The 26,924-nt window shown below is 43.9% G+C and overlaps 2 protein-coding genes across 7 annotated transcripts; both read left to right on the forward strand.

Moving 5' to 3' along the window:
- Nucleotides 1-8,812: 8,812 nt before the first annotated feature.
- lpar4 (lysophosphatidic acid receptor 4) lies at nt 8,813-17,074 on the forward strand. Of its 2 annotated transcripts, none has more exons than XM_055034450.1 (3): nt 8,813-9,097; nt 13,580-14,355; nt 15,614-17,074. In XM_055034450.1, exons 2-3 carry the CDS (start codon nt 13,780-13,782, stop codon nt 16,088-16,090), a joined length of 1,053 nt encoding a protein of 350 aa, XP_054890425.1. In that variant the 5' UTR covers nt 8,813-9,097; nt 13,580-13,779; the 3' UTR covers nt 16,091-17,074. The 2 variants fall into 2 exon arrangements, with proteins under 2 accessions (XP_054890425.1, XP_054890426.1); XM_055034451.1 differs by lacking the exon at nt 8,813-9,097 and adding an exon at nt 11,204-11,397.
- p2ry10 (P2Y receptor family member 10) lies at nt 16,142-25,806 on the forward strand. Of its 5 annotated transcripts, none has more exons than XM_055034449.1 (4): nt 16,142-16,218; nt 21,815-22,077; nt 22,325-22,505; nt 24,501-25,806. In XM_055034449.1, exons 2-4 carry the CDS (start codon nt 21,890-21,892, stop codon nt 25,380-25,382), a joined length of 1,251 nt encoding a protein of 416 aa, XP_054890424.1. In that variant the 5' UTR covers nt 16,142-16,218; nt 21,815-21,889; the 3' UTR covers nt 25,383-25,806. The 5 variants fall into 5 exon arrangements, with proteins under 5 accessions (XP_054890424.1, XP_054890423.1, XP_054890422.1 ...); XM_055034448.1 differs by having other exon boundaries at nt 16,199-16,218; nt 21,812-22,077; XM_055034447.1 differs by lacking the exon at nt 16,142-16,218 and adding an exon at nt 17,156-19,041 and having other exon boundaries at nt 21,812-22,077.
- The last annotated feature ends 1,118 nt before the right edge of the window (nt 25,807-26,924 follow it).

A 26,924-nucleotide genomic window follows, 5' to 3' on the forward strand; every position in this document is an offset into this window, starting at 1 on the left:
CCTAACTTTAATTCTTTATATATATATATATATATATATATATATATATATATATATATATATATATATATATATATATATATATATAATATATATATATATATATATATATATATATAAAAGCGTCACCCACCGCGGGTGGTTCTTATCCTCTGACTCGGGTCCTCTACCAGAGGCCTGGAGCTTGAGGATCCTGCAGTATCTTGGCTGTGCCAAGGACTGCACATTTCTGGACTGAGATGTCTGATGTTTGTTCCTGGGATCTGTTGTAGCCACTGCTCCAGTTTGGGGTTACTGCCCCGAGGGCCCGATGACCACAGGCACCATTGTGGTCTTCACCTTCCAGGTCCTCTCCAGTTCTTCCCTGAGGCCCTGGTATTTCTCCAGTTTCTCGTGCTCCTTTTTCCTGATGTTGCAATCACTTGGTATTGCTACATCTACCACAGCTGACTGGATAGCTCAATACATAAGGCATCAGTATATCACCCGAGAGGGCGGGGTTCGAATCCAGTCTGGGTCCTTAGGCAAGACCCTTCAAGCTACTGCCTACCTCATCCCATGAGAGATACTAAGTTGCGTAACATGCCGGCTCAGACGTCGCCCGGCCAAACAAGGTCTGTGTCAGGTGTTGGGGAACCAGAGCACCTTGATGACAAATGGGCTACTGGAACAAGATGGAAATGGGCGAGATATATATATATATATATATATATTAAACAAATACTTTTTTATAAATCAATTTATAAAACCTAAATTTATGTATTTTTTTACAAATAAAAATAAAATACAAAAATTCTGATCTTTGTATTGTTCTTCTTCCTGTTTTGCGCTACTGTGTGTCGGTCTGGCATATTAAAAGATGTAAGAAGGTAAATTATCTGCAGGTGTCTATATATACAAACAGAGGGACTTACTGTAGACTCACTGTAGCTTGTTCGCTTTCCTGCTATTTGTGTTATGTCCAGCAGGTGGCAGCAGAGAACTGCTGCGCCACGTTTTTGAGTCATTCCCAACAAATTCAGCAGAAAAAGGTGAAAAGTTTGCATTAAGTTCTGGTTAAGGTTTGGGTTTAAATATACTGTTTAAGGGTAAACGGGCTATAGAAATGAATTGAATAAATAAATGGGAGTCAATGTAAAGTCTTTGTAAAGACAGAAATGCATGTGTGTGTGTCTAGAACTAATCAATTATGGTTGGAAACTGAGGAACAGCACTCTTCCTTCCCGTGATGCTCTCTGCTTGGTAGTTAGCAGCTCTATGCAACTTGTGTTTGAGAATCCACCAAATGACAGATTTAGTTTGTTTCTTGGATGTATGGTAGCTAATGTATCTATTCAGTACATTAGCAGTACATGGAATAAACATAGATCACTACTGAACATTTGAAAAGAAAAGTTTTCAAATAATCACGTAAGCATGATTATTGCTGGACATATTATTATTATTATTGTTTTTTTTTGTTATTGGTGCTATTTTTGGAGTTTTTTTTCTGGTGAAATGTGAAGTGTAATGATTGTTCATCCACTGTAGTTCAAATGAAAGAGATGCTACACTAATGGGTCGACCATTAAATATAGGTTTAATTGTTATAGGTCTGTAGTATTCAAATAATAAATGAAACGTTGCGTAGGTGTAAAAGGGATGGGGATGTTGGTGAGTTTGTACTTCACCACATTGCGGCTGATGTTTGCAGATGCAAACGTCTATCAAGGAAACGTTTCCCTCCAGTTCGACGAAGCCACAATGAGATCATCAAGATAAAATGAGAATGTCGCATCATGAGTAAGACCTGCCTTTTCTTAGCACGCTATGTGTCTGAACTGCAACCTTGGAAAAAAAAGTCTAAACAGGTTTGGGGTGGAAAGAAAACACTTCTGAGGAACGGAAAAACAACATTTCCGTTCCTCAGCTTAACAACCGGCTGCAAGGCGACATATCCGTGTTTAAAAAGTGGCTGCAGAACAGGTAATAGTTCTGTTGGATCCTCTTGGGTTCAGGACAAACCACTCCGCTGAATCTGGGCCAGGAAAGACTGTTCTTTGTGTCAGTCGTCCACAAACATGTTGAAGTCGATGAAATTGTATCAGGACTCTTCAAATGCGTCGATGGCTAAGTCCAAGATAAGTCAAGACAGGCATATATACAGGTTTACAGTCAATCAGTCGAGTTTATTTGTGTACCGCATTTTAGCAACAATGTAGTTCATATAGTCAACTGTGAAACCAGTAACAGATGTAACGGAATAATGATGTTTATCACTTGGGATAATTAATCAAAATAGTAGAAACACGGCAAAAAGGTAATCGGCAAATTACTATTTTCCCTGAACAGATACTACCCTGTACACTGTTTTATTATATTTTGGAAAATGCCATTTATTTTTCAAAAATATTCTCAGATAAATAAACTTTTTAAAACATAAACCTTTCACGTGTGCGATCAAATTTTAGCTTAACTCTAAATATGTGTGTAATTGTGCAGCCGGGGCTCCTCCCTATGCCTGTGTATTGTCCTTCTCTCTCTGCAGGGAGACGTTTGTCGGTGAATGTAAATGAAACCTTCGGCTATTTTAGGTCGCAAGGCAGAGTACATAATTCTGAAGAAAGACTTTATATTTAAACTCAGCAGTCAAACAAACTTCCACTCAAGATCCACCAGGATGGCAGACTCGCATTGCCCTGGCAACAACGCCAGCGATCGGGCTATTTGGCTAAAAGAAAGGCCTTTCAGTCTTATACGGCGTAGGTGGAGACGGATGGCTTTTTCTCACAAATAAAGCAAAGGAGCACATTAAAACGTAGAACTTCATCCAAACATAAAGAGACGACAAGGGAAGCCGGCTGGAGCGAGCTGTTCAGATCGTTTCTAGACATTTTCGTTTTGTGAACAAAGAGAGGAATGCGGGGAGTAATCACTGCAACCCAGAGGGGCGATCAAACTGAACAGTCAGCAGGAAATACAGAAAACACTTCCACGCATTCAGCCTGAACCCGGGCGATGTGTTACTTCATGTTTTTAAACGTCCAACAGGTGAAAGGACTGGAGTCTGTTGATTCTCATCTAGGTTCCCTGAGAAGCAGAGTGAAAAAAAAAGATCTTCAGATTTCTTGAAAGACTGCAAATCTTTCGCTGAATTTTGAAGATTTCAAATTCATGGATAAAGAAAAGCCATAAAAAGTCAAACCCTAACTGGTCAGGGTGAGGGTTAGGGTTAGGGTTAGGCGTAAAAGAGATGACCGGAGAGAGCAGAGATTGCTTTGCAGCATTTACACAACCAGTATCACGGAGACGACCAGCCCAGTCTGCACAGGCTGGGGTCAGTCTGGTCAGTCCGTCTGTCTCGCCTCGCCGTCTGGAGGAACAAGCTCTGACCCACAGCTGCTCAAGCAGAAAACCCTCCGGTGCAAAGCCTCCAATTGACCTCAGTCTGCGCCTTTAACGAGACGAACGGCGTCGATGGTTACCGCAGCTTATTTATTTCATTTAAATCTGATCGTCACAGCTGAACTGCGGGGGCCACAGCTGGCTCCAGACCATAACACTAACCAGGACACAACTCTGTCCTTGTGTTAATATCTGTCCATAAAGCCCCACAAAGCGCAGGACTCCTGCGCTGGTACAGCCTCGCTGCCTTTGTACGGCTCTGTTGTCAGGGCAGAGGTATGTATGGCACAACAGGGCTGCCCCCAAACTCTCCTGGAGCCAGTGAGGTAGAGGATGGGCTGAGGCGAAGGGAGGGCAGCAAAGGAAATACGCTCATCATCGCATTAAAGGAGAGATGGACAGAGGAAAAGAGGAGAGGATGGAGGGCGGGTGGTGGAGGAGGACGAGCAGGGCTGCAATAATAGTTTTTTTTGTTTGTTTTGGTTGGTGTGACTCACAAAGGCTTGGCCTGGTTAGCACTGCTTAGTTACCGTTACCAAACACATTAGCAGCCAGGGGGCCAGCGTGAGGACTGAAGGGTGTTTCTGTTCTTCAATCTAACCTGGTGTTAGTTATGATGAACCTACAAAACACCTGTGACTTTTGACCCTTTGCAACTAAGTCACTCAATCATGCGAGGCGCCGTGTCGGACATCGAAAGTGAGGGACAGATCTGTTGAACAGAGCAACTGCGATTGCTGTTCCAATTTCTTTCTGCCAACTTGGACCCTTAGTAGCCATGGCTTCTCCTCGTTTTAAGTCCAGCTAATTTGTCTGTGGAAGTAACAAACCTATTTGGCGCTCATAGACCATCGTATTTTAAAAAATTGGAAATAGCAAGCGTAGATCCCAACCCATAAAGGCATTTCCCCAAATCCCTGAGGAGACTTAACTCTCTGGAAGTCCTAAGAGATGGGGAGGAGGCGGGGAGATTTGGACCCTCTGTGATGTCACATGTGCTGTTACGAGTTTTTGTGTGTGTGGTTTCAGGAACTGACGGTCTGATGGGACAACCCCCTGCTTCCCGCCTGTCCAACCGTGACATTTGCTGTGCCCCTTCTGAGCATCGCGCCACAACCACGAAAGAATTGAAGACCTACAAAGTTTACACACACACTAGTTTTTTGCTACATTAGTTCCAGTGAAACGTTTGAGAACCTCTGGGCTTACATGATAGTAGTTCATTTTCTCTATGGTTGCTAAGGATTAGAGGCCTATCTTCTCTGTCCTGCAATATTTGATGATATGTTACTAAATGTACTTATTAATGAAGAACACAAATGTTAATCTTATTACCTTCTAAAGATTGTTCAGTGCAGATCCACGTACACACCAAGAACTGCTAGTGTTTACGATTGACGGCTGCCTTCCATTGTCGTCTTGCTTCTTCAATAAAAGGTTTACGCTGAACTTCAGTTTGCGAAGTTTGTGCAGCACTCTGTAACCATCTCTGGAGTGAAATCAACTAAATGAAAACGATGTTAGGCTACCAACGGTCTGTTCTGACGTTTGTCTTTCAGAGTGGGTCGCTCTCCGAAGAACGTGACGTCACGCACAAAAGGTCAATAGAAGAGGCATAAGAACATGAAGTCATAGCGGGAAGAAAGTTTAGTATTGTGTGGCGGAGAGGACGCTCAGAAAACATCTCAACGAAACTTGATCGTCTCTGAGCACCGATATTGATTTTCTTTATGTGATTACTTTCAAAATGACTCCAAACGCATGGCTCAAATGGAGAAGGAAAATAACTAATGACACCATTATGGGTTGTGGGAAATACTTAAAGGAAAACTTAAAATGTTTTTTTGTTTTTTTTGTTGTTTTTTTTTTAAAGGGAATCTAATGGAGATGTCTTAAGTAGCTTGGCACTTCACTTTAGATGAGTTCGATGGCACTTTACTCAACTCTGATGTGGGAATTTGTTTTATGTCCAACAGGAAAGATTTGGAAATATATATTAATATTTAAAATTCTTAGAAATATTTGGTTCTTTGCTCAAAACTTCAAAGTCAAAGCACCTCAAGCAGACGTGGCTAAGCCTGCCAGAGGCACACCTACAGAAATAACCGTAAAGGTTGAAGGTCATACAAGCATGTTTACATTTTATTAATGCAACATGTCCACGATATAAAAAGTTTAAATCTCCAGGACCAGCCAGTCTGGATTTATACTGAATGAAGAAACCAAACAATTAATATGACGAATGACAAATTCTGAACCTTTTCTTTAAAGTTTCAGTTTTTAGCAGAAAGTGAGAAAGAAAATATTGGACACACATTTATGGTTCAAGGAAAACAAAAGCACACACACACAGTTTTTATACTTTCGTGTCACGTAATCGGAAACCGAATCCCCTTGTAGACGGCAAAATGTGATACTCTTCATCCCAGGCATGTTTGAAGTCCGGAGCTGTTTTATTATTATTACCGAGTCCGAGAAGAGAGGCTGTCAAATAAGAAATGTTTCGCGCCCGCTTCGCAGGCTTTCAGTCAAGCAGACGGGCCCCTGATCTAAACTGACCCCTCCGTATTGGAAAACGCTTTAAACGGCTGCGTAGACTAAACAAAGCCAGAGTTTCTCTGCCCACTCCTAAAAAAACCGAAGCGTTCTTAAAAAGTACTTCCTGCACCAAAGCCCATTAAAGACGGGAGCTGTCTGTCGGCCCAAGACCGAGTGCTGCGTGTAAATATGGCCGGGAATTTAAAGAATGGACTTTGTTTTATGGTTTGCTTATGAATAGGGTTGTCTTCAGTTGCTCCAAAAGCAATCCCCTCAGCGAGGAGATAGGAACCATTTGTCTGGAAACATTACTTGGTGAACTTAGTGGTAGGGATGTTACTCTGACTTTGCATGTTGGCCTGTTAAGAAATGTTGTCATGTGACCAGTCTGAGGTTAACATTGATTAAAAATAGGCAATTTAAATTTAATTTTTTAAGCTTTACAACATGCTATAATGTTATTCCCTCATCAAAAATATTCCTGGAAGGTTGCCTTGACTCCTTCATGCATGTTTGAGAAATCCTTTGATCTGTGCAAAACGCCTTGTTGGACCTAGCCCCGCCTTTGAGGCGCAGCTACACCTCGGAACTTCCAAGTTTCTGCATCACAGAGCGGCCCTGCCCCACTCAGCCCCTTCAGACTAGCCGGTTAGCAATTAGCAAACACCTAAGCTGAGCTTGTTACACAAGCTACTTCTCAGTGCAACGCTGATAAAAACGTTAAAGGGGTAAAAGAGGAGCTTTGTTGTCATGGCCTCCTGTAGGTGGAGTTTCACAAAGAGCAGAAGCTTCTTAAAGAGACAGAGGTCAAATTTCTTTTGAGTAACATTTGATATGAACAGCATTTTCACAACAGCTAAAGTTAACATAGTTACTTGACTGTGCTTAAAAAATATGTCCTAGAAAACACACGATACTGCCCGTTTAAGACCTCGGTCACTTTCCTAAAATATTTTTCAAAAGGCTGACATTTAGGGAACAATGCAGTCTGTAAGGGCTTTGTCTTGATTGTTTCTTTTAGGACCCAGAAGGGAAGAATAAATAAAAAAGAATATATAATCCGCCGCCCCTCCCATGGGGTTTCCACGGCACAGCAGCCTCCATGTATGGCCCTATCCCCATTTATAAAAAATGTACATCTAAGAACTTGTAACAATGACAAAAATGCAACCTTGATGAAAGAAGCAGCCCAACATGATGCATTCATCCCAATAAACTCCAACTATTCAAAACACTATGGAGTGATGTTTTACAGTTAAGCCTGTCATTCAGGCCCCACACAGCTCCTGTCTTCCAGTGCCTGTCAGAAGAGGAAGCAGTGGAACGGTGGTTCTAGGTGTTGCTCACGTCAAGCACGGCAAAACCTAAAACTGTGGAGGATTTATGCCAGGAAACGCCATGAGGGAAATCTGTTTTCATCACAGTGTGTGACTCGTGCGCTCACGAACACATGTTCCTCAACGCCAGTAATTAAGGAGGCTTGAAGGCTTGTGCTGGTGTGTGTTGGGCCGTGTGTGTCCTCACAGTTATGTGTGTCTGAGTTCAGTAGTGAGCAGGATGTCCTGTCCTCCCTGCTGCTATTGTGGAGCGGTCAGCCTGCCAGACGGCCACAAAGACCACTTCCCCTCTGTCCAGAGCCTCTCTATCTGTATGTCGCTCACACACACACACACACACACACACACACACATGGTCATAGCCCAATGCCATCCTGAAAACAATGGGAACCTGTCCAACACCGCCCTGCCACCTGGTTAAAAATAGCTCTTTTGGTGGCCTCAGACATTATGACTGTGTTGTAACAATGGTGTGGCAGCACTTTGATCAACCGAAACAGCAAGATATTGTCACCCTGAGACTTCATGCACCCAAGCAAGCGGCTTTTTATTTTTGTTGTTGTTGCGGTTCTGCGTGATGCTGGTCGACTGTAAATTTATTTTAAGCCTTTGTTCTGTTTTCTTTGTGACCTTTTCGTCTGTGGGGACGTTTTAAAGAGAGACAGCTCCGTGTCACAACCGAGACAAGCACATTACGTCTCTTTAAATGAATCGAATGATATTTTCAGGCTGTTGCAATGGACGCAAAGACAGAAGCAGAAAATGTTGAATTCGATCAGTTCTAACCTGGAACCGTTTCAGCCCACCTACCGACAGCCTGCAGATCCAACACCGCGCTGCTTTTTCAAGCGCAATGAATCTACAGATTAGATTTAGATTTCATTTTTCATGGTGTCTCCCAATCCTCGCCAAAACAAAGTGCGAAAACAAAGCAGCGTTGCACGCTTCCTGGACCTGCAACATTTTAACCTGCGACATTGGAAAACACCAAGCGCCGTCTCTCAAACTCTCGGGTCAGATTTAAGCCCTGGACTTTACCCAAAACTTTCATTTTCCCTTTGTGAATCTGTTTCTTTTTGTTGACTTGGTCGTTCATCCGGACGTGGGAAAGTGAAAACGCTCTGAGCTCCCAGCTTTCCACGAAGACACCTGAAGGCTTCGCGCCCAAACTGACTGGGCGCGAAAACCTAAGCTTCATCTAGAGAGAGAGAAAAACAAACAGCCCACATCAAGATGCTGCCACCACCGTGCGCCTCAGTGGGCGCGTTTTTTTGAAAACACATTTTCATCAGTGGATTGCACATGTGCCGAATCACATGTTGAATGCATGTGTTGGAGAGGATCATTGATGGAGATGTTTTTGAGAGCGAATGAAGGTGCAAACAGACAGACGGTTAATCGGAGGCCCTCCTCCTCTTCCTCCTCCTTCATCCTCGAGGTGCTATTGTCTCGCTTCCTGTGGCCGAGCAGCCCTCTGTGTCCGCGCGCGCACAGTCTCTCTCTCTCTCTCTCTCTCTGGCGCGCGCGCGGCAGCAGTTCTGGGGTGGCTGTGATGAGGTCCGGTCCGGTCCGGACGACCGGAGCAAGTCGTCGGGATTAATGGAGGGACTCACAGCCGCGGGATTTGCTCCAAGCTCATAAGCTGCTCTTCTCACGCCGGGGAGCCGGCGGTCGGCCTCGGAGCGCGAGGGGCTCGGTGGGGCTCGGTGGGGGGGGGGGAGGAAACCTCGACCGAGTGGTTCTGGAGGAGAGTTTTGGTCCAAACGAACAAAGACCGGGGCTCCGGACCCTTTGACAGCTGGAAGCCCCTCGGCGAGGCGGCCTGTCATCAGCTGCCGGTGAGTGTCTCTGCTCTCTGCATCAGAACATCACTGGCGTTTTCCTTTAAAGTTTGTCACACAGGCCTGCTTTTGGTCAAGGTGTTCTGTTTTTAACTACTGCAGCAACATATATTAAAAAAAAAACAAAAACATAATTTACTAAACTGCAGAAAACCACAAAGCTTATCTTCGCTTCACATACACAGTTTTATTTGACCGGGTTGATGTGTATGAATGTGTGAAGGACTAAATGAAGCATCACACTTGGCAACAGGCATGATGTTGCAATTATTTGTCAAAATGAACATTGATGCTATGGAATCCCATTTGAAGATGTCTATAGAAGAGTAATGGAGAAAGAAAAGAAAAAAGAAGACAGTTTTGAGTCTTGTGTTTTTATTGGAAATAGCAGGTTAAGTGAGATAAATGTGAAACTCTCTATGAAAGGTAGGTGGGAAGGAGCCAGGTGGAGTTTTGAACCAAAGATCTACAAGGCATGAAGTGAGTAAAAGGACCAATAGAGACAACCAAAACGTAAAAGATGCAAAACGACAGGGCAGCAAAGTGACCAGCACCAGGCTGCGTGTCGTTTTTAGCTTAAAAAACTTTGTTTTTTGGAGATGTTCCCTTTCGTTTCCACTCCGTCGCTGTTTCGTTCCCGTCGATGTTCCAACAAGCAAAATTTGAGCTGTCGGTTTTTTCAGCCAGCTGACCAGTCGTGTGCAGCTTTCTGAAACTTGCGCCTCATTAAGATAGTAGGAAACGTACGACAAAACAAAAGAAGGTGGTTTTGAAACTGTAGTGACTTAAACCTAGCGCTTATTCTGCTAGCACATTGTGAAGAAGTTTGTCATTCAACTAAAATGTTATTTGGTTTCAAGTTAGTTTTGTTTTCGTTGTTTTTTTCTTTTTTGTAATTTAGTATCTGCCTGCCATATCGAGTAAACTGGACGACAGTGTCTCTCCTCAAAGCGAATGACTTTCTCCTTGTTCTATGATTCTCTTTCTGCCGCATCAGAAAAACCTTCATGGCTGCTTTCTCGACTCGCCAACCTTCCCACTAAAGTTAGGCCTTACTGGACTTTGTTTCCCTTGAACGTCTTTGTGTCGTTGTTGTTCTAAAATAATGAAATGTCACAAGAGTTTAGGTGAATTTTTACTACGTTTGATGTAGAAAAGGTTACACTTTTAAGTGTCAACTAAATTTCGTAAAGTTACAAACCTTGATATCACCAACAGATTGTTTGTTGAGCCTGAGGTAGATGCTAATATTTAGGATGACATGAAATGGTGAGTTCTACCTTGAAAAAGGCCAAAATTTCCAGATTATAATAAATTGGTAAAAACCAGCATCTTGTTCTATGCTTCACTTCGTCCGGAGGGTCCGGACTCCCAGCTATTGAGAAACTATTGCTTCCTGGAGGCGAGAACTCTTTTAAAGTTTGACATTTTTTGCAATCGCTAATATTTGCCCACGCCGTACGTGAAGCGCCGGTTTGACACTATGAAGCTAACCAGAAATTACTGCCAGTAAATAACCGTCCTCCACTGCCAAGAGAGAAGTGCCGATCCGAATGAGACGGCTGGTTGGCGTTGATTCAATATGGGGAAACCTGAACACGAACTGATCAGCATTGATCGATTCCTTCGCTGCCATTGCTAAAACAAATTCTCAAACAGCACAAAAAAGGTCAACATCGTTGTTCACAACTTATCCCACTCGCCGATTGGCCTGTTCAAAAATCGACTGGAGAAATCCAAGTCAATGGGAGGAAGCCCAGACTCACTGGAAGGAGATTATAATCCAGAGGAGTTGCATAGAAAGGCTAAGATTATAATCCCTTTCAAACCATTGAGAAGCACATCGGTTCACATGTTCCTTTTCTTCTTCACTGAAACTTCGTCGGTACGTCCACAGAGGTGTTTCTCAGTGCGACACGAGCCTGAACAGAATCCTCAGTGACCCCCAAGACGTGGGTTTAAAACACAACTCTTTTTTTTTCTTTTTTTTTTAAAGTTGTTTTCCCCCAGCCTTCCCTGTCCTCCCCCTTGCTTGTGTGAGAAAAGAACAGCTGGATGTGAGCCGGGCCCGAACTCGATCTCTCCGTGTCAGCGGGTCCCGAGGCCTGTTTCTGTCGCTGCTGCGTCCGGCCGCGGGGTAAAGCCCTCGTAACTGCGCAGCTGTCCGCGACCCGCCACATGAGGTGCACTCATTCACTCTCTCAGGACCGAAATCCCTCGGCAGGGCCTCAAACGTTGCCCGTCTAAAGCGTCGTGCAGAAAGTGGCGCGCAGAGACCCGGTTGAGGGTTGGCACATGTGAGTGTTTACCCGCTTGTGGGCTCGCATGTGGAGGCTTCTGCATATGTAAATGTGTGTGTTTGCTGCAGACGGGTACAGTGAGGCCATTGTGAGGGTGGATGGGAGGCTTTCGGGGGCGGTGTGTGAAAATGCAGTGGAGATGTCAGAGTGCAGCTGGCGCAGGACGAGGTCTTCAGGCCGGAGGGTCTTTACAGGAGAGCCAGCTTACCTCTGCTTTATAACGTAATAAGTCCAGTTCGACTTGCTACAATGACCACTGACGGTTATGTGAGTCATTGATTATTCTGTCTGTTAAATGTAACGCATTGCGTCGATTTTTCATTGAACTACCTAAATCTTTTTTTTATATACAATATTAGAAATATACAAAATATAAATAAACAAATAATCCATTCCCTTTCTTAAATAAACATCTTATAGCTTAAAATGCAACAACATGGCGTTCCTCCAGTGAATTTGAATGAGTGAAAATGAAACTATGTCACTTGCATGTTTCACAAAGAGGCTACTTATTCTGAAACACGGGGAGCCAATGTGTAGTTTTATACATTTTTGTTACATTTGTTCTTCTTTCCTTTGGTTTGTGGTTTTGTTGTATTTCCTCCTAATTCATGCAAAGCGCTTTGATTTACCTTGTTGCTGAAAATGTGCCATACAGACAAGACTACCTGTCCTCCTTTACTCCAGTTAACGATTCATCCATTCACAACAATAAATCACTTTGTGTCAGGCCATAAAAGAAAATCTTGCAGTAGTTCAGACTTGTATCTACTTGCAGTCAGTTGGCTTTTATGGAAAAACAAAATCTAAGTACATTTGTTTTTTTGTCCGTCATCGGGGTGAAGTTCTGCAACGGTCCAGAGTTTGAGCAGAAATATACCAAACACCAGATGTCGTTGTCATCTGATTTTAGCCACCTGTTTCCGGCCTCAGCAGATATTAAACAGCTGTTCCCACATTACGTGCGACTAACAAACCCAAACCTTGTGTGGCAAAGCTTTTATTTTAAGACTGAGATGGGGAGAAATAAGCTCTGCAGCATACAATAGATAGTACAAAGTTTACTGCTTGGGTGGTTTGCATTACTTTAGCTGTCAATGCCAAATGGACGTCCAGATTTTCCATCATTCGTTGGACAAGTGTGAGAGCTACTTGGTTATGTCTCAAAACAGTCCCACAGTCCACCACTTCCCCTGAATTACTAATTCAAATATTTCAGCCAGTAAACAAACGCAATAACTGGATTTTGCGCGGCGGCTCCCTCCAAACCAAGCTACCCGGCAGCTGCTCACAGATTCTTCTGTGCACCTGGATGCCGATTTTTAAATGTGTGGCTGCGGAGGAACGTCACTGAAAGCTTCTTCTTGACCACATCAGTCTGTGAAACCCACAGGACAGTCAAACCAGGCCCACAAAGGCTCAGCAGAAAACGCGAAGGCTGTGATTGAGCAAGTCTTGAATCACCGCAGCTCCTTTTCCATCCTGGTTTTCATGCTGTGAAGCCGTGGTGTTTATGCACCGCAAACACATAAAAGGCTACTAAGTGCTTTTGATCTGGTGCAAATATCCTAATACACTTGAAGCAAGACAAAACTAACTAACGAATCACTTTTCAGCAACACATATGAGCCATTTTCTTAGTCAATAATTCCTTAATGTTGATTTAAAAGTACTTTTCCCACCAGTGTATTTTTTCACTTATACAAAGAGATTTTTCCCAAAAGTGAAATAATCTGCCTGAATACTTTTATATATATATCAATATTTAAAAATTATTGACTTAAAACAATCTGCTGTATCTTCCTGAAAAAGGTAGTTTGGTTTTAATTTTAAGTGTACTCAGATATTTCCAGTAGAAATTAGGCTAAAAATACTTGGCAGCATTTTGTGTTGTTTTAACTAGGAGCTACTTTGAATCAGGAATGTTTGCATGGTGAGAGCCGGAAATGAAAAACAGACTGTCGTCGAATAAAAATCTGCATGGATTTACTGAATTCAACATTTCAAAGAAAAGGTAAACAGTTGACGTCTTGAAGCCCTCCATTGTTCTTTTTATGCACATTTCTAAGATTTCGTTTCTTCCCTGTTTTTATCGCTGCGCACATTCATGGTTTGCTTTCTGGGGAGCGACTTTTATAGTCTGGAAGTTCCTGAGTGCCGTTTCCTTTTCTCTCCGCAGGAGGACCAGCGATCCGAGCAGCCGCGCATCCTGACCGAGTCCGGCTCCGTCCGCCTGGGGGTCCGTGATGACTTGGAGGGGGCTTCAGCGGACGGTCCCCTGCTGACACCCAGATTTCCGCTGCTTTCCCAAGGATCTATTTGTGTCCTTTTTGTTTTTGTTTTGTTTTTTACAGTGAAGACTTTGTCTCTTCTCTCACCATGGCCAGCCTTGTGATTAACGAAACTGGAGTGGAGGATTGCGGGATCGACGACTCCTTCAAGTACAACTTGTACTCCGCGGTTTATAGCGTGGTCTTCGTTTCGGGCCTGATGACCAACTGCGCCGCCCTCTTCGTCTTCTGCTTCCGGATGAAGATACACAACGAGACCACAATGTTCATGACCAACCTAGCGTTTTCAGACTTGGTCTTCGTCTTCACGCTGCCGTTCAAGGTCTTCTACAACGTCAACCGCAACTGGCCCTTCGGAGACGGGCTCTGCAAGGTGTCCGGGACGGCCTTCATCACCAACATCTACGGCAGCATGCTCTTCCTCACCTGCATCAGCGTGGACCGCTTCCTGGCGATAGTCTACCCGTTTCGATCGCGCTCCATCCGGACAAGGAGGAACGCGGCGCTGGTGTGCGCCGCCGTGTGGCTCACCATCGTGGGCGGAGGGATATCGGTGACCTTCTTCTCCACCATCAACAGCAGACACAGAGCCACCACATGCTTTGAAGGATTTTCCAAGAACACCTGGAAGACCTACCTCTCCAAAATCACCATCTTCATAGAGGTAAGCTGAGCTATCCTCAGCCAGATGTACATGTTCAGTATCTAGAGACACAGCAGGCAGGCTCTGCTTTAAATCTTTTCACATATTTGTCAAAACTTTGTGTTTTATTGGGGTTTTAGATGACAGACCAAAGCAAAATGCTGCACTACTTTGAGCTGAAGGAAAGTGATACGCATTCACTTCAAAGATTAACAAATAAAAATGTACAACCTGTGTTGACAACTTCAGCCTCTAGTTGAGGCTGAAGTGCATTAACATTCAGTTCAGCAAAGTATCGCCTCAGGGGAGTTGGGTTGTGAGCGTAAGCAACACTTTTCACATTTTATTTGTAAATCCTTGGATCAAAATGTTACGATTCCACGTCAGAATTAGAAACTACTTCAGCCTTTATCATCCAAAGAGCCATTTTGGCTCTCACTCCAAATAAATACAGTTTCTTTAGAGCCCCAAAAGTTACATTGCCTTTTGAAAGAAGTACAATTTACCATCATTTTTGAGAAATACAGTACCTATAATAGGTAATGTGTTGTTATTTCTAAAGAACAACAGTTTTATTACTATTTTTAGGCATTAAGACAAAGGTCTAAAGGGTGAAATGTTTTGCAGAAAGAGGATGGATGCATTTCCTGCTATGGGATGTTTATATTTGTGGAAACATGAATAAAACAGCATCTAGTTTCCAATATAACGACAAGAAAAATGGGTCTAAATGAATATTATTTGTATTTTCAGTGTAACGCTGTTGTGCTTTAGTGTTAAAAACTCCAGTCAGAGCTTTTGGGAGCCGTTGTGGGAGCTCCAATGAGCCACTCATGGCTCTGGAGCCGCAAGTTGAAGACCCAAGACTTCTGGTAGTTGGCTTAACTTGACAGCATGTGAAAAACGTGCAAGAGTATCAACAGCAGCAGTATGTGTCACAACAGATACATTACCAAAATCAATAGACAATATGTCTGGTAAAATAGGGAATAGTTTCACTGCACTCTGATCCAGAACCGCACAGGATTCTGGGGGATGTAGGCAGAGGAAATGCATTAGCTGGTTCAGCCTGTCACTGCCTGCTAAGCTAGGTCGGTGTGATAAACTAAAGACAATTTAGGCAAAAAAAAAAAAAAAGATCAATTTGGAAAAACAAAACCTCTGGCCATTGTTTCACCAAGGTGACAATATTGTGATATGCTTGTTTTTCATATTGTCCAGCTGTGCAAGTCATTTTGAAAAGCACTGCATGTCCTTTAACTCTCCTTCGCCTCCTCAGATCGTGGGTTTTCTCTTCCCGCTCCTGGCCAACCTGGTGTGCTCCTCCCTGGTTCTCCGGACGCTGCGCCGCCCGGTCAGCGCCGGCCACGGCTGCGACAGCAAGAAGCGCGTCCTGCGGATGATCGTGGTCCATCTCACCATTTTCATCGTCTGCTTCGTCCCGTACAACTTCCTGCTCTTCCTGTACGCCCTGGTGCGGACCCAGGCCCTGGCTAACTGTGCCGTGGAGCGGTTCGCCCGGACCCTGTACCCCATCACCCTGTGTCTGGCCAGCCTCAACTGCTGCCTGGACCCCGTGGTGTACTACTTCACCTCAGAGAGCTTCAAGAAGAGCCTGACCATCGGTGGCAAGGGGTCCGGCTCGCGGCCCGAGAGCATCCCGCGCAGCGACAACGAGGCCCAGGACACGGCCGTCCCCAGAGACACTCAGTCCAGCAACGGGAAAGACGCCACGATATCCGACAGCCAGCTATGACTCGGCGCTGTCAGGGGTGAAAACGGGCCGCGGGCGGGTTCTGGAGGAACCCTGAACTTGAACAACAATCAGCTGTTTAATTGTGGAAGTGGAAAACAAATAGCTCAGCAGATTAGCTAAGACCAGAGGTAAGTCCTGAGGTATGGCCTGGGCTTTGTGGATTAATCCAGCACTGGAGAACAGAGGAATGTATCTGTGTTTGTTATAACACACACACACACACACACACACACACACACACACACACACACACACACACCCAAGCACACACACACAAGCACACACACACACACACGCGCGCACACACACACGCGGGGCAGAGGGGTGGCAGATCCGCCGTGACAGAGACAAGGAGCCGCTCAGAGAGACTCACAAACACACAGACTGACACTGAGCTGTGCATAAGATGGAGATTTTACTCACTTTGTGGGTGTGAGCCGTTTACTGCGTTTGTAACAACATCTTTATAGTTAGAAAGTCTGAGCTCTGCCAGTCTGTCATATCATCGATGCAGCGACTCTGATCCGTACGGCGGGGGCTCAGGGCCGCGCTCAGGAACCAAAGTTAAACTCATCAAATTACGAGAATAGAAGTTATAGTACTAACAAGACACAATCGTCATTTTAGGAGAAGAAAGTTGCACGAGAATAATGTTGAAATAATACTGGAATAAATATTTGAGAAGAAAGTTGTAATATTTTTGAGAAGACAGACCTTCATTTTCAAATCATAACTTTATTTCCAGAATAAAGTCATGATTTTATGACTTTATTCTTGTGTCTTTATTCTCAAAATATCACAACTGTATTCTCATATAATTTACACTTCATCCTCATGACATTGTGGCCTTATTCTGTCATGTCATTAAATCCTTTTCTTAGCGTGGCCCCGTCACTCTGTCGTGGTGCAGTGTGCTCAGATCCAGTGTTCCTATATAAAGCAGTATTATGTCAACCTGCTGAATTAAATGTGTGTCATGTTGAAGTTTTGTTTAACTTGGTGTCTCTTTGATTTTCCATTTATTCATTTGTCGCCTTTATTTATTGTTCCTCTTCCAGCTCGGTCCCCGGTTAGTCAAGCCTCCTCTGAACTGGACTGTAGGGTTTCACTCCCGTAAGAGTTTTTTTTCCACTCTGGCTCAGCGAGTGGCCCTGTTTGAGGACTTCGGCCTGCGTGCCGAGTCGCAGGCCAGGCGCTGATTATGACTTGAGAAACGGCCCATTGTTTGCCTCTGAATGAGGGCTCTCTGCCCTAATCTGGCATTAGACTGCAGATCTGCTCAAAGTCTCTTACACGCAACAAATATGCTCACATTCCACAGAACGGATGAACACTCCTGCCTTGTTTACCTCACAAACCGGAGCTCTGAGCGGTGCTGAGTCAGCACCGCTCAGAGGAAGAAAATGCGCGTCGATGAAGTGACATTGGTTTCTACAAATGAATTGTGTGCAACCTTTTATTCTGGATCGCAGCGGAAATGTAAAGAGTGGTGATAAAAAAAACAACATTTGTTGGCAGGAAAACATTAAACACTCTCATTAGCAGTTTGCAAAAAGCCGTGTACATCGATGAACCGCGTGGGAGAAAGCGCTCTGGCCAGTGAAGCTTATCGCAGAGCTTTATATACAAAAACAAACTTGAGTTGTTTTTAAATCGCCGCGTTTCCATTAAGGCTTACTGTTTGTAGAAAACTGCATCTTTTCAAGCCTCTGGCAGGACATCAGTAACCGTCAGAAGTTCACACCCTCCACTGCTAATCCTGCGACGGTATGTCGACCGAGTGAGTCAGAAACCATCAGTTTCTGGGACCGTTTCAGGTTCAACTGCAGAGGCTCATAGCAGCCGGCGCTTTGTGGAGTCCGGGGCCGGGGGTGGCAACTAGAGGGGCGACAGACACAAGGGCAGGAAGTAAGAGGAGCAGGAGCTTTGAAGCATGCAAGAAAGTTTCCCTTGAGGCTGACGGTGGAAGCAATCAGCTGCTGGGCCTCCGAGTGTAAAGCAGCGGCTGCTTCGCGTTGGGCCAGTGTGACATCTAGTGGCTAAAAGGCAGAATGCAGGGGCCACACTGAGTCTTACCTTTAAGAGCCTCACACCTGCTGAGTCAGTTTGTCTTTCTACGTTTTTATGGTTCTCTACTTGGATATAAACTATAAGTGTGCCTGCTGTGGTTCGTTTAAAAAAAGCCCCACGCTCTGTGCCACTCTGCAGCTGGAAAAATGGGCAGTTTGATTTGTTTTCTTTCTTCTTTTGCCAAAGTGTTCAAGAAAAAAAAGGGGAAGCGGCATCGCAGCAGGGGAAGCTGATTAGCACTTCTGTAACGACTCAGTCTTCCAAAGTAAACATTTGCTCTGCTGTACGCACACACGACACAGGGAGTGAGGCCGCTTCGACACCTGCTGAAGAGAGCCCGACGATCACAGGAGGAAGGAAGAGAATAGAAGCGTTCAGCCTGGGCAGCGAGCAGCCTGCCTTTGCTCGTTCTTAACCGCACGTGCAATCGATTCTGTGTCAGCCTTTGCTATTTGCTGGGTTGCTAGGCAGTCGGTGACGTATCAAACGGCAGAAAAACACCCCGCCAGACCTTGAAGGGCAGAGCTTCCCCTTCCCCTCATGATCGCTCGCCTCCGAAACCAAGAGTCAGCCCTGCGCCTGCTCGCAGCAGATGCCACCTCTTCGTGCAGCCACAGGCAAACCACATCAGTACGCAGGATTTGCTGACTTCACAAGCTAACGGACGAGTCTCTTCGTCTCGTGCAAACAAAAAAAAAGTGCACAAGAAAGAGGAAGGAGAGGAAGGTGTGTGTGTGTGTGTGTTTGCTACTGTGCAGCCGGAGGAGGAGTGTATGTTGGATGAAGCAGTCGCAGCATGCGGGTGCCAGCACATGTCTCCAGCTCTGGACTCGTCCTTCAGCGTCCGATGATGAGTTCTGGAGAAGACGCGGCAACACAAGGTAATGACTGACCTTCTTTTTGAGCGTAGCGTCCTAGAGGAAGTTTGGCTGCGTGTCCTTGCGGTTTGACACGCTTGGCATTTTTGGATGACTCGGGCTTGTTTTGAAATCATTTTCATGCGTCTGAGGTGTGATCGACGTCTTGACTGCTGGGTCCCGCTGTCTTATGTTTTGCTTTGTAATCCCGATCTAAGAAGTTTTAAGATGAGGAGAGCATCTCTGTATCTCAGTCTGGAGACGTTCGCGGAGTGAAAGAAAAAACGGCTAGATGTTGGACGACCAGACAACATCTATCCAACACCGTTCATGGGTCGAGACAAGTCCAGGTTTCCAGCAAAACGGCCAAAAAGAAAGAGGAAAAAAAAATGTCACTGTTTTTCTCTTCCTCTTGTAGGAAGGGTGTGGACCAGTCTTGATGACAGAGGGAAGGCTGATGCTTCTCTGATAAAAACAATTTAAAAAAACACGCTCTGAGCATTAGATTTCCTGTTGCAGTCTTTATCAAAGTTTAGTCTGCTTCCTTCAATGTCAACACTGTTGAGCACGCAAAACAATTAACAATCCTGACAACTGTTGGGCTTTGCTTTCACGCGGCTCCTTTAGTTTCGCACTGCATGCCATCTTCATGAGCTGAAAAAGGGAATTCAAATTTGTAGAAAGTGCTTACTTAATACTACATTGTGAAATCTCACGAAGCTTTCTCTGACAGGGCTGACGCGGGTGCTTCCAGTTTGTTTGTTTTGTTTTTTTATCTAACTCTGCGGTTTATCAGGAAAACCCCTCCTCTAAACTGTTAGGCCGTAAACTTCAGGGCAGGGCTGCACCTTGGCTGCTGGAGTCTGTATCTCCTGGACCACAGCAGGAAAAAATGAGGTGTTGATGGCGTGATCAGATTTAGAGATGCAACATCCAGAGGAACAAGGAAAAAAAATAATAATAATAAAAAAGTCATTGGATGTTCGTGTGAACCCTGAGAACCTGGAGGTTTGATTTAAAAACAGCTGCAAAACTGCTGGGACTTTAGCTGGAGCCTCTGGTCGACTGGCAGCTTCTGCAACAAACTCCCCGGGCGCCGGAGTGCATCACGCGTTAAACCAACATCCTATAATGTGCAAATGTTCAACATTAGCACATTAAAATGTCTTAAAAGCGATAATTGGATGCTGGATTGACTGTTATCCATCAAGTCACATGGACTTGATGGATAACAGAGCAGACAGAGATGGAAGCAAAGATGCTGAACAGATTGGAGGAAGATGGAAATCGAACACAATTAGTAAGGATATTTATTTATTTACTGTCGGCCATTTTCAACGCTTCTACGCACAAGTCCAAAAGAGTGAACTAATAATAAAAAAAGAAAAAACACAATCCTGACAACAAGACAGCAGCAACAAAGACCAGACCAATGCAGAAACATATAAACAATATTTCAATTGATGTCAGTGGTGAAAACACAAGAACCACAAACTTATTATGCCTTCACACGGCGGCATCAAAATCCAAACAGCAGAATCTTTTCTGGTTTAGTTCCAGCTGAGTCTGCAGGGAAACCCGCAAAATAAAACAAAATCAAACCTTATTGTAGTTTAGCAAATTATATTTATCAATTTTTTTTTTATTTAATGAGTGAAAAACAAAGTTTTGACTCCTCACAACAATTATTCCACATCTGAACCTTTTACTACTTAAACACAGTTGTTTTGAACCTTTAGTTGTTGTCTTTTTAATGAATTTTTTAAACACACTTCTCTATTAGTCTGTTTCTTTAACTCTTTATGTCCTAAGTTTAAAATATCTGCTTTTATTAATAGTACCCAGTTCTTTAAATGTCCTGAGTAAATATATTTTGCCCATTAAACCATAACAACTGGGACTTTCGATATCTACCAAGTTATTTTTACTATTTACTGTCTATTAAAAGAGCAGATCAATTTCACTTCCTGCTACAGCCGGGGGTCAGAGTTACCGTAATGACCCGATGTCGGCAGGAGAGCGCAACGTCTCCCCTTTCTGCTGAATCTGTCTTCAGTCTTTCAGACAGCGCAGGCGTGTGGAGGAATTGGGTCGTTTCATTTCAAACCACTTCTCACCTCGGAAGGAGTTTGTTCTTGTCTTTGTCCAAGATGTCCTCAATGCAAGTAACCAAACTCATGCAGTTAAAACAGTCAGTCACAAAAACACAAGTTTCAGCCTCAGTCCAAGTTTCGAGTGAGGCCCCCAGTAATTTTTGTGGACTCTTTTCTTTCAAATACCAGGATATTTTGAGGGGGAAAAAAAAGAGTCTGGTGCTGCTGTCTTAGAAAGTATTGACAGTAGAGTTAACAACAATTTTATGCTATTTATATTCTCATGCACAGGTATTGATTTACCTCCATCAAGCTTTTTTTTCTGTGATAAAAGATAAAGGTTTTACACAGCTCAACAAACCAGTTGCTTTGAGGACATTTCTATAAATAGCAGGCTGTAGGACAAGCGGGAGCAAACGTAAGACAGCAGACATAGACAAACGGGTTCTGAAGCAGCTGTTCTGCTAGAACGTGGCAGCGCGTCGGAGGAAAAACAGCTGCTCATCGCGATAGCGAAAGTTGAGGCGAGGGATGTGGGGCTGGACGGCAGGCCCGTTTGGTTCGGCAAAAACGTCCCCAGCTCTGCTCAGAACAAACTCGTATGAAGAAGTTTCTCCTTTTGTGAGTTTGTGAACAAGTCAGAGCAACTTTCTCTGTTTTTTTCTCGCTGCTTTGACACCTCTTTTCCTCTTCTCTTTCAGTAGCGATGCTGACTAAGAACATGAACTGACAAACCCGCCATTGGTGGTGTTTTCACTTAATAAGAGAACAGCAACATAATGACTGCAAATGAAACTGGACCGACAGACGGGTTCTCGAGCAACCTCCACCACCCGTCCTGCAACCATGACTTGTCCTGCTGGGAGCAGACGATGGAGAAGATGTACACCTACTTCTACCTGCTGCTCTTCGTCCCCGGCCTCTTCCTCAACACCACCGCTCTCTGGGTCCTCTGCAAACACTTCAGGTAGGCCGGGCGCATAAAAGGGCAAATGTTCTTCACGATTCGTTTGGACTTTCGCCCCGACCCTCATCGGCTGAAGCGATTGCTTTTTGCTGGGCCTTCAAAAGACCCAACGTTACTCAAGATCCCTTCGATCGATTGTATCTGCTGCCGTTAAAAGCCAAAGGAAACCGCTTATGTTTCAAAACTCTTGCGCAACGGCGCGCACTGTCCTGCAGCTACTAACCGACTCCTCTGTGTCGTTCCGCAGTAAGAAGACCAAAGCGGTGATATTCATGATAAACCTGGCTTTGGCAGACCTGATCCACGTCCTCTCTCTGCCCCTACGGATCTACTATTACTTCACTCACTCCTGGCCCTTCGGAAAAGGCGTCTGCCTGCTCTGCTTTTACCTCAAATACCTAAATATGTATGCCGCAATTGTGTTCCTGGTAAGAGTGCAGTTTTTTAAAAAAAAAGTATTTTATTTTAAATTAAACCTCATGAAAATATAACAGCGACGTCTGATGAAATTATGAGAACATAAAGTCAAACACTGAACTTTTGTAGAAGTACTGAAGCCTCTTGAAAACGTTTGCATCGACTAAGGCTGGACGACATGACTGAAAATATATCAGTGCTTCATATTAGGATCAATTGACAATCTAGAACCCGGGTTGATGCGGGGTAGGGTTAGGGTTAGCAGAACTTTTTCTCGACCAGCTGAATTGTTTGTCCATTCCTTCTGACAAAACAACTGAAGCGCCACCAGAATGCATGGAGTTTCTCTTCTGGCTTATAAGTTATAGAGAACTTATACTTACAACAGGAGCGTCTAGTTTATGTAATCAGGAATTGGAATAAACTTAGAATCCAGAGAAACTCCTATTAGAAATCATGGACTACTACTTCTTTTTTTTTTTTTTTGGTTCGTCGTTTTGTTGTATTTCATTCTAACTCATGTAAAGCACGTTGAACTGCTGTTGCTGAAAATGTGCTATATCAATCAAATGACCGTACCTTCTTTGAAAATGTTTCTTACCGATTCTCTCAGATTTAGAGCTGTGCTTTGATTAGGCCATTCTGTGCTTCGCTCTAAACCACTGTCTCTCTATGCTGCGTTTTTTTGTTTTTTTTCCACACCTTATTTAAATTACATGGGTGATTATCAGAGTTCTGCATCCCTTGATGACACCCTGAGGAGGAAATGCCGTCATTTGAATCATAAAACACGCTGGTCTAAGCTAACGGGTTGTAGCCCTGGTCGTTCGTTTAGTGTCAAAGGTCAACTTTTGCTTGCAGGATCTAAAAATCTTTCTTCCAGAATTTCCTTGCTATTTGTCATCTAACCTGCTCTTCATGTCTTCTTGAGTAACTTTTAGGGGAACGCAAATTACTTTCTAGGGACACTTTTACAGCATCGTACTTTATATTTTTACTTGTTCATTTCTGGTCTTAACTGAGTAAAATCCTTGGATATTCGACCTAACACAAGTAACTTTAATGACTAAAGTACAGTCACATATTCTCACTGGAAGTACATTGAATTATTCTAACATTACCTACTTTAAATATAATTTTTTTTGACACTAACCAAGAAATAGTGATCTGACATAAACTTGTTATAAAAGTATCACTGATTAAACTTTAGTTTTAATAACAGAAAACTGCGGCATTTTTAAAGTTTATTATTATTTTGTATTTATTTGTAAGTTGTTTATATTTTAGTATTTTAAACGGCAGAACTGCTTTACATTTACGATACGTTACACTTGTACACAATGTTTATGTGACTGCATCGTCATAAAATCTGATTCTATATCACCTGAGCAGCTTTTTCACCAAATGCTTTTTTATTTTCTTGGACGGCTACTTTTTATTTTTACTTGAGTAAAAAATATATGTTCCGCTCTTACATGAGTACAGTTTTTGGTTACTCTACCTATATCTGCTTACTGATGACGCTGCTCTTTTGCCGTGAAGCTTGGTATTTAGTTTTATAACAGCTTCAAACTTCCCCACAACTTTCCCTGTCAACTGTTCACTTGTCTTCAGATGCCTTTTGCTCGTTGTTTTAAAGGAACAGTTGAATTTACGCTGAAATTAATCCATGCGTGAGTGGATTTTACTGAATTATTAATTGGGTTACTTCTGAAAGCACGTGGTTGTGATGGACTAAAAAACAACCCACTCTTCTGTTTCTGTTGCTTATTTCTGAAAAGTACTCTGAAACCCGCTTCTACCTGTTCTTGCACTTTATATGCTTTGTGTTGGTCTATCACATGACGACCCACCAAAAAACTCCCAGGTTTGTGGTTGCAACGTGACTAAACTGCAGAAAAAAGCTGAAGGGTTATGTTGCCATTTTGAGAAGATCAGAAAGTCATGAGACGATTCTTGACGGGTTTCTAAAAATATCCGTGTGAATCATGCTCTTTCTGTTTCAGGTGTGCATCAGCATGCAGAGACACTTGTTCCTCCTCAAGCCGTTCGCCGCCCGCCGCTGGAGGCGTCGCTACGACCTGCTCATCAGCGTGGTGGTGTGGGTGTTTGTCGCTGCCGCCTGCTCGCCTTTCATTCTGATGCGGAGCAGCGGGAGCGGCGGCGCCGCGTCCAACGCCACCGAGAGCCTCGCCCAGCGTCCCTCGGCCAACGCCACGCCGTGGAGCCCGACGTGCAGTCCGAACGCCAGCGCCCCGACCGGCAACGGCAGCTGCTTCAAAGACCTGCCCATGCGGAAGATCTCCGTCCCGCTGGCTGTCAGCATGATCAGCATGTGCGAGCTGTTTGGATTCCTGCTCCCACTCGTCTGCATCAGCTACTGCTCCATCCGCATTGCCTGGTCCCTCAACCACAGCCAGCCCCAGGACCGGCAGGACTCGGGCGCTCCCGCCGCCTCGATGCGCAGCAGACTCCAGTCCTTCACTTCCAACGGCCAGGCGGACAAAAGCCACGAAAAGCCCGCCAACGGCAGCGAGAAGCGGCGCGCCCTGCAGATGGTGCTGAGCTGCTCGGCTCTGTTCCTGCTCTGCTTCGCCCCGTACCACATCAACTTCTTGCTCTACTTGATGGTCTCGCAGAGGTTCCTCACACACTGCGCCACCACGCTGGCCGTCAAACAGTTTCACCCCATTTCCCTCTGCCTGGCCAGCATGAGCTGCTGCCTGAACCCGCTGCTGTATTACTTCCTGAACGCCGAATTCAGAATGCACCTCAGGCGCACCTCGTCCTTCTCCAACTCGTTCATGTCCTCGCCAAGCTCCCCGAGAGACGGCCTGACGCAAGCCAAGCTGCTGAGGTTGGAGAGCACCTGTTCCGAGAGGGACTAGCATGGCAGAGAGAGGATCACAGAGGGCCTCGCAAAAGTGTCCATGCTGCCTCTTGAACTCTTTCACATTTGTTTTGGTCACAGACTTAATTGTCTATTTCTGTGTCTTTTCTTTTTGAGAAAAAAAAACAAGTGTGCAATTGTAAAGTGGAACCATCTGTGGACACAAGTTTTCAAGTCTTGCCAGATATTCTCAACTGGATTGATTTTTCCACTTTGATTATTACGTAATGACATATAAATAGTGTCATTAACAGATTTTTATGTTCACTTATTGTTGTGAGGAACTTTGATTGGAAAGTTCACATAATAAGGCTTAACCTGCTGCTCTCTGAGTCTTCTCAGTCCTCTTAAAGGGACGGTGTTATGTGAAATTGACTTTGTGAATGTCACAATGTCATCGTCAAAAATACACCTGGAGTGTTGCTTTGATTCTTTTATTCATGTTTGACAAATCCTTTAATCTGCCATTGCAACCAGTCGTGGTTACCAAAACATTTGCTCTCACCAAGCGCCGTCTTCCTCATAGCTCCTTCAGACTAGTGACAGCAGCAATTAGTAAACACCTGCAAAGGTTATTATATGAACAACCTCTCTGCTTGCATCTACTTGAATTATGTGCTTGTGTTTAGCGACACACAATATTATTGGAATGTATCGGACAACGTGAACTGTAAAATTTAACATCGACCGTTCCATCAAAATAACCAAGCGATATAATAAGCATTGTTTTTATAAGACAGACCAGTGACAACGATGCCTGCAGCACAACTTCATAAACTATTACATATTAATGCTCGACTGATGAGTTTTTCACTTGCTGCTTGTGAACAGGTTGAGTTTAGTTTGGTGAAGATTTACAAAGTTGCAGTTTGAGCATTTCCATTGTGTTAGAGATAATGTCTAGAATACATTTGGCATAAAAATATTGCTAGTTGGAAGTGTTACATCACATTCATTCTCCCTTTAGCATTTGCACTCAGTAGCAGGCTAAATTGGCAAAGATAATGCCCATCTTAATTACACAGTAGAAAAAGCCATATAATTTAGGTAAGAAAGTGTCAGAAAAAAATATCGGTATTGGTTTTGGTTATTGGCCGAGTGAGTTTTAGTACATCGGCATATCGGATAACGACCAAGAACCTGTCCCTACTTGCGTTCCTTAATCTTCATGAAGCTGTTCATAATCAGAATAACGTCTGACTGGTTCCACCGGTTTTTATTTTGGGGCATCACAGAAAGAACTCTGAAAGCGTACAATCTTCACGCATTCGTTTGGTAAAAATACACTTTTCCTTCCACTTTACATCAACGCACGACTAAAACAAATAAATACGCTGACGTTTGTGACCGCGCGGGAAACACTGGGAGGCACAGATTCTCTTGCGAGGCTCTACTATTTAAGCCGAACTGAAATGACAAAATGTTATGAAACAAAAATTTTTTAAAAAGGGCAACCGGCTGGGAGCAATGCCGACTTTAAATCCACGGAGAGTTTAACGTATGCTGACATGTGAGGTTTGGATTTGATCAAATGTTCCCA

The sequence above is a fragment of the Poeciliopsis prolifica genome, unplaced genomic scaffold, assembly GCF_027474105.1.
Source record: "Poeciliopsis prolifica strain line A6 unplaced genomic scaffold, Auburn_PproV2 SCAFFOLD009, whole genome shotgun sequence".
NCBI lineage: Eukaryota > Metazoa > Chordata > Actinopteri > Cyprinodontiformes > Poeciliidae > Poeciliopsis > Poeciliopsis prolifica.